The sequence below is a fragment of the Gavia stellata genome, chromosome 20 (genome assembly GCF_030936135.1).
Source record: "Gavia stellata isolate bGavSte3 chromosome 20, bGavSte3.hap2, whole genome shotgun sequence".
NCBI lineage: Eukaryota > Metazoa > Chordata > Aves > Gaviiformes > Gaviidae > Gavia > Gavia stellata.
The window spans coordinates 16,657,855-16,665,888 of record NC_082613.1 but is presented as its reverse complement, the minus strand read 5'-3'; the positions used below and the strand labels follow the sequence as shown (position 1 = coordinate 16,665,888).

Genomic DNA, 8,034 nt, shown 5'->3' with positions numbered 1-8,034 from the left:
GTCATGCCATGTACCGTTTTACTACGAGTTGTCCTTGGACGTCACAGACACCATTGTGATGTTAATTCTGGGGCTACTGGACATCCCGATGAGAGAGAGAGGGCAGTGTCACTGTACCATAAGCTTTGGCTAAATAACTAAAAAACTATTTGTACAGATGTTTTCTGGAGGCAAGGCTCTCTTAAGATTTATTTTGAACTACGAAAGACTAACAAACAGCGTTATCTTGGTATACATGCATACAGACAAATTCCTGAAGGAGTCTAACAGCCAAGAAGGTAACAAGCGAGTGGTAGCACTAAGTCCCTGTGCAGCTCTGAACGAGCACAAGTTTTTTTACAGCCTACCTGTGGGAAATGGGGAGAAAGAAGAGACCGTCACCAGTGAAAATACATAAGATTTCCCATTATAACAAAACAGCGGATGCAGTTCACGTGGAAGTCTGACCTTTTGTCTCATGCTGGCTCTCTTCTTCAAGACCTGGGTGACTACTGTCCAATAGCTCTATTTCTTATTACCAAACTGTTAACTTTCTTTTCCATCAGGCTAAGAGTGTCAGCAGTAAATACAAAAGGCTTTAACAGAATGGGAGGAATAAGATACCTCAGTATTAGGGGTATGAAATGGGAGGAATTTTGCTGTGGCTTTGAGTCCTCCTCCACAACAGATCATTGCAATAAACCACAGTAAGCAGCGTAAGCATCCAACACAGTTTTGAAACAGTTGTGGTTACATTCCTATAATGCAAGCCTAGGAAGAGCAGAAATTCTCAGTTCACAGCCTGGGTTCAGGCTGTCAAAAGCTGCAATGACCAGTTATGTGGGCGGCTTACACTCCTCGCTCAGAAGGCATCAAATCGGAGCAGCAAAGGCTTGAAGCGTAAACCACAGACGCTCTCCAAACAGGGTGTCACCTCCAGCCCAGGAGGATGGAAGGGACCAGGGATCTAGAGGTCAGCTGAGTACAGAATGAGGAGATGCTGCAGAAGAGCTAGAGAAAAAACCAAGGTGTCCGAAGTAGCAATGTGACAATACTCAAACTCCTCCAATAATTCTGGTCTCCTTGCAAAGTTAGGAATCCTCCTCGGTTTTCCACATCTGCTTCTACAGCAGAAAGAGGAGTCAGCTTCAGAAACAGACTTTAGGAAGCTGGCAAGGTTGGAGAAGATGTGGAGAAAGAGTTATTTTAAAAAGCTGTTTGTTTCTAAGCGAGCATTTTGCTTAGTCCACCTGCACGCCCTCAGGAAGTTCTACCACTACAGGAGCGCAGTCATCAGGCTCTGCTTCAAAGTCCCATTTAAACTTCTTCGTTAGGTGAGCCTTGAATTTTTCAGCCTTTGTCCTTAGGGTCCCATCAACAGCAGCACTGCACGTGTAGGAAAAAAACACCTAAAAGAACAGAGTAGAGGTCAGTAAGAATTCATCCATGGCACAAGCTGTGCATCTCTTTCTTACAAAGACATCATCAACAGGGTGCACTCAGAAAAGTTTCAGGTTAGGCCACTGATAAGGGATCTACCACCCTGGAAACCACTCCAGCTTTGGGGCTACCTAAACAAAGCCTACACTTCTCCTCTCATCCCACAGCTGAGACAGGCATCTTGCCTTCACTCCACTGAGTCAGCGTTAGAAATGTTTGCACTAAGGTAATAACTTTGTTTCAAGCAGGAGTATATATCTAATTAAATATGTACTATGGAATTCTGAAATAGGCTTAAGTGTGAGCAAAGACAAATGTCTGAACAGAAGGGGGAAAAAAAAAGAAAAAGGAGGACTATCATTTTTCATGTGCCACGTAGCCGATTTTACAGCATGTGTCAAAAAGGCCAACAGGTAATTATACCCATCTTCTTCACAGTTGGATGGACCAGGAGATCCCCCAAAGTATTTTTGTAATATGGTATCACCAACACCTTAGGATACAGAGGAAACTTAATAAAATTACCTTGAAGGTAAGAGAGGAATGGGAGCTCTCTGGAAGAAGTCCAGTTATCCCCAGCACAGCCATTCCCTTGAGCACAGGGCACTGAAATCTGGACTAACCTCTAAGGGTGGCTCCCCTCCATCATCCAAACACATACAGATCTGTTAACTTCTCGCAAATTCACAGCTTCTGTTAGCACTGTGAGAGTTAAAGCACCTGTGTACGATTAAACAGGGCATTTAGCCTCAGAGCCCATCTCTCATCAGCCTGCTTCTGCTCCTCTTCCAAACTCGTGATCCAGAATTCATTTCCATAGGAAGAAATTTGTATTTCAAACCCAAAGAAAAACAAAGTCATTGCATGATGGAAGTGAAGGGAAAGCCCTCTGGGGAAAAAACAGGCTCTTATTTGGGAGAGACCTACTGACAGCTGGATAAAACACTGACAATGAACAGCAAGGTTTGTTGCTTTGTTTACGATCATTCGCCTTTTCCTTGTTCATTCTACCATGAAACAGCCTCTTTAGAACAGAACTCTCTTACACAGCAAGGCTGCTACTAAAAAAAAAAAAAAATTAAAAGATTCTACTTCCCACTTCTCCTCAATGAACTGCACATTAAATTAGTTATTTCATCAACATTTTTCTTTAAACATTGTTAGGGCTGCATATTCAGTGGAGGTTATGCCGTACTCTTCTTGCCTTAGCTCAAACTCCAAAAATAAAGTTGCTGTGTTCAAAGCTCAGCAGAAGCTGACACAGATAATACGCTCCCCCCACGCAGGCCATTCTGCACTTCTTCCGATCCACCTGCCCACATCCAGTTAAGCTTGTTAATTCTGACGGCTGTGTATGTAAAGTGACTGGGTAAGGCAAGTCCCAGAGGTTCCCTGGCACTATTTCAGCACATCAGGGAAATCCCACAGGAGCAGAGAAATGGAGAACTTTTAGCAAAGAGAGGCTCAGTTCAACCATAAGGCAAATTTCTTCTTTGTTACTGGGAATGTGACTCCTGCTAGCGCTTAACAGGGATTGCTGAAGCCAGCGCAGCCACCTAAAGGCATCAGCTTCTACTGCTTAAGTAAAAAACACAGACCGATGAAATCCAAGGGTGTACAAGACTCAGGCATCCAAAAAGGAAAGATAACCAGCAAGACAGGGTGCTTCCAAAATTCCCATCAGATGGAAAGAATGGCTGGTTGACACATTCTTTGTACTGCTTTAAAGCAAAGTGTTGCTCTGCAAGCATGCTGCAAATAGAGCTAGGTTTTCCAGTCCTGTAATGGGATGGAAAAAAAACCACCAACAAAAATAAAATCAAAATAAATAAAAAAAATACTTTTATGAATCCAAATTCCAAAAGAGTGAAGAAAGTCACTTGATTAAAGCAATGCTTCCCATAACATTTTACCCAGCAAATTAAAAACAAAGACCTCCCCGTTCCCCAAATCTACAGCACGAACTTGGAGTTACAAGTAGGGAAATGCAACCACTCCCTGAGAAAGGAGAAGGCACTGCCAATTTGCGTCAAGCACCCGCGACATAACTTACTACTGCTTCTGCTGGGGTTAAGTTTCCGGGCTGAGCTTCACCAATGTATCTGGTTTTGGCTTTTTTTTTTTTTCATTTGTTTAACCAAGTTTTGCTTAGTCTGTTTGCTGAGCTGTTAGCATGGTTACAATCAGTGGGAGTAACTGGTTTTACTAGTGCTGAATTACAGATTTGCCCATGTCTGTCTCAGTAGAAGCAGTGTTTTCTGCATTTTGGACTAACCATAAATTCCCTCTGGATAAGAACTTGATTATAGGAAATCCTCAGCTTTGCTTAAGGCTAACAGGAATGGAAAAGCTTCTTAAATACTATCAATGCCCTAAGCTCAATAGGGTTTCACTGCAACTTCTCTGCATACTAAGCATACCATTCAAGCTGACCAAAAATCAGCATCATCAGTCTTTTATGCCAAAGTTTTGGTTGTTTTGTTTTTTTTTTTAAAGAATGAATGATATTTGGGAAAAAAATAAACCGACATCATCTTGCACTTGCTCAGCCTCTCTCATAGCTGTTCAGCTTAATGTAGTCGAAGGCCTTAAAAATTTTTAGAACTAGTATGCTGGTACAGTCCAGTCGCATTAGATGCGCCACTCCACAACTCTAAAGCCATGCCAATGTAGCACGCTACTTTCAGCACTATTTGCAAGGAAAACATAATAAAAAAGACACAGTCCCAGCCATCTTCATTAGCCTTTCCTCGCATTGCCTCACTTTGCTGGCCTCTTGGCATGCAGACTAACTTGATTAGTGCATTAGACCCTTCTAAGCATAGCTTGGGCAGATCAAACTTGGAGATGACAAGCAAATGGCATTTCTTTGTAAATAACACAGGGAAAAAGTAAAAGAAAATATGTTTAGATAGGCTCACTATCTCCCACGCAGCTCAACAGTAGCTTAATTCCTTTCACAGCTTCTCCCCAAATTTGCTCTGATGTCCTGCACGCCCTCTCCTCCCACTCCCATTTTTCAGGAGATAAGTGCAAACATACCTGTAAGGTGCTGGTTAAAAAGTTGTCCTGGGAGACAATGTCCACAAAAAAATCAGCTGGGATTTCACTGAGCTGGTGATACAGCACAGAAATGAGATTGACGTAAAGGTCTTGATACTTCCCTATGGCATTTTCAGAGCGGCACAGGATGTTTAAGAGTCTTTTCCAGTGCTCAAACGCATCATATACGTTCCCGATCAGGAAGCAGATGAAAGCAAACTGCAACTCAGCTGCGCATATTCAGCCAAGGAAAACAAAACAGAATACACATAAGTCTAAAACCAGATCCAAGGTACATGTCCTCTCAAAAACTCTGCAAGTGATTGCGTAAAACCCTGGGTTTGCCTTTTGCACATGCATTCTGCCCTTCCAGCGGTTCTGCTAATAGCAATCAATACTCCAAACACTGACTATTTCCTAATGCTCTGCTCTTCAGCTGGAGAAAAAACAAAGCGTAATCGGGCAGGTTCACCTGCAACTGGAATTACCATCTTTGGAGAGTGACTTCACAGGCAATCAGAGTAAACATCCACCTAAGGATTTCCACTATCATCTGTGTTCTCAGAATGACACCCAAATAAGAAGTCAGACGTTGCTGTTATTCTGCAAGCATTCACTCCACCTGTCCCTGGGTTTCCAGAGCCACACAGGAATGCAAATGCTGCTGCCCTTGAACGCAAGGGCTCTGGGAACATTGGGAGAGGTGCGCAGTACATTAACAGATGGTTTTTTCCTTGTTGAATTAAGAGCCAGGGTTCGTCTCACTGGATGCTTAACATCAGCTATTTTGCTAGAATGATGGTGTCACCATTTCCTAAGGTAATTTGTTCTTTGTATATCCTAGAGTTGTCTTTGACAATTTTCATAAAGAATAAACTGTATAATTTTAATATAGAAAAAGTGGAAGAATGGAAAAACAAAGGCTCATTCCAAAGCTCAGTAGCCTCGAGGCTCCAGCTCAGCTGGGCTCCCAAGCCCTCCCTCCACCCTTTCACAAAACAAAACCACACTCCAGGACCTCCACAGATTTGATATTTATTCATATTGTAAGTTGCCAAAAAACCCAAAAAGGCTGGCAAGCAACTGAGACCCTGCGACCGGGAGCCGCAGCCCTGGCTGCTGAGGTCTCTTGCAGCAGGGCTGGCAAACGCCAAACGTTGCGGCGGAGAGCAGCCAGCAGCGCACCGCAGAGCTGCCAGCGCCCCAGCCAGGGAGGGGACCGGTGCCTGCCTTGGGAAGCCCTGCTGGGAGCCCTCATACCACCTCACCCCCAAAATGGGAACAAGGATCCAAAAATCACGATGTTCAGCCCCGTTCAGTGCTCCCAGGACTCCATAAGCTCTGACCTCAAAGGTTCACTTAACAGGCGAATTGCCAGGCTGGTGCCAGATGACAGGCCCTCTGCGCAAGATGCCGTCCGCAGCAACCTGCGATTGCTGCTTTTGACTTAATTTGAGGCAATCCGGGCTCCACGCGCAGCCACCCAGGAGCGAGAGAGAGGTAAACGTGGCAGGCTGGCAGCTCCGGACACCGAGCCCCACGTCCTCACACCAGTGCAACTGGCACAGGCCCTGTAGCTGCTAAAAACTCCACAAACTTCTGTCCTGTTGAGTCATGCCATTAAGAGAGATCACAGAATCACTAAGGTTGGAAAAGACCTGTAAGATCATCAAGTCCAACTGTCAACCCAACCCCACCATGCCCACTAAACCATGTCCTGCAGTGCCACGTCCACACGTTCCTTGAACATCTCCAGTGATGGTGACTCCACCACCTCCCTGGGCAGCCTCTTCCAATGCTTCACCACTCTCTCTGGAAAGAAATTTTTCCTAATATCCAGCCTGAACCTCCCCTGGCGCAACTTGAGGCCATTTCCTCTTACCCTGTCGCTACGCCACAGAACAGGCGCAGGTTTCATCCCGGGGCTCTCGTTTTACAGAGAAATGCCTTTATTCTCCCAAAGCACCCCAGGACTCCACCGGGCGACACGCGGCACTCACCAAGCAGACCCAGAGGCTGGCTGGCGTATCGCTGGTTAATCACCTTCTCTAGAGCATAGCTGAGGTCCATGCTGTGCCTGGTGATCTCCTCGGGAGTAGCACCACTGGGGTACGTCTGCTTCGGCAGCTCCGTGAACCTGATCTCGGTGCCGGCTTTCGGCTTCATCCGGGGCAGCCGTGCCATGCCTTCGGCGTAGCTCCGGCACGCGGCGTCGAAGGCGGGCAAGCGCTGCTCGGCCCGGTCTCTGGTGTGCCGCCCGGCCACGACCGGCAGCACCTCCGAGAAGGCGCAGATCCGCCCGCTCTCCGGCTGCAGCTTCTTCATCGCCGCTTCGCTGATGAAGCTGGTGAGGGAGACCCACTTCTTCAGGGTCTCGTAGGGATAGGGCCCGAGGAACCGGTCCATCTCCCGCAGGTTCTCTCGGAAGGCCTCGGCCTCCCCCGCGGGCGCCAGGCCCACCGCCTCGCTGGCCGCGTCCCACCGCAGCACCCGCACCTCCCGCCGCTGCAGGCTGAGGAAGAAGCCGGTGCGCGGGCCCGTCTCCCGGCCGCCGCCCGCCCGCCCCGCGCTGCAGTGCAGGAAATGGACGCCCGGCGGGATCATCTTGACGCCGCGGAACCTGGGGCCCACGGCCCAGGTGCTGTAGTCGATGCCGAACTCGGTGCCCTGGGGCACGCCCAGCACCACGACCGCGGCGCCCTCGAAGAAGAGCTGCCTGGCCAGCTCGGGCTCCAGCCGCGGGCCCGCCATGGCCCGGCGGCGGGGAGGGCAGGGGAGCGGAGGGCAGGCCACCCCCGGCACAGCCGGCACCCCGGAACCGCCGCGCCGCCGCCGAGCCCGCCCGGTCCTCCCCGAAAAGCGCCCGGGCGGCGCGGTGGTTCCGGGCGCGGTGGTTCCGGGCGCGGTGGTTCCGGGCGCGGCGGTTCCGGGCGCGGCAGCCTCCCGCCCGTGGCCGGCGGGGGGAGCCGCCGGCCCTGCCCAGCGCCCGAGGTGGGTTCCCCGGGCCCGCGCCGCAGGCGGTCGTGCCCACGGCCCCCAGCGGGCAGCGGTCCCCCGGCCCCCCGCTCATGCCCCCTGGCTCCCAAGAGCCCCAACCCGGCCCCTGCCGGGGCCCTCCATGGCTGGCGGCGGCTCTGCTCAGACCCAACGGCCCCCAAAGACGGTCTCATTCCCCCCGGCCCCCCAGCTGGCAGCCATCGCCCTGGGCCCCCGGTCCCCCCAGCCGGGGACTGAGAGCCCCGCAGCGGGACAGACGGACAAGAGCCCCGCAGCGGGACAGACGGACAAGAGCCCCGCAGTGGGACTGACGGACAAGAGCCCCGCATCGGGACTGACGGACAAGAGCCCTGCAGTGGGACTGACGGACAAGAGCCCCGCAGCGGGACAGGCGGACAAGAGCCCCGCAGCGGGACTGACGGACAAGAGCCCCGCAGCGGGACAGACGGACAAGAGCCCCGCATCGGGACTGACGGACAAGAGCCCCGCAGCGGGACTGACGGACAAGAGCCCCTCAGCGGGACAGACGGACAAGAGCCCCGCAGCGGGACAGACGGACAAGAGCCCCGCAGCGGG

General features: G+C 50.3%; 1 protein-coding gene across 1 annotated transcript; it reads right to left on the bottom strand.

The window, feature by feature from the left end:
• Window positions 1-814: 814 nt before the first annotated feature.
• AAR2 (AAR2 splicing factor) lies at window positions 815-7,212 on the bottom strand. The gene is made up of 3 exons (XM_009812274.2): window positions 6,462-7,212; window positions 4,462-4,691; window positions 815-1,388 (listed from the first exon to the last, which is right to left on the bottom strand). Exons 1-3 carry the CDS (start codon window positions 7,210-7,212, stop codon window positions 1,221-1,223), a joined length of 1,149 nt encoding a protein of 382 aa, XP_009810576.2. The 3' UTR covers window positions 815-1,220.
• Window positions 7,213-8,034: the final 822 nt, after the last annotated feature.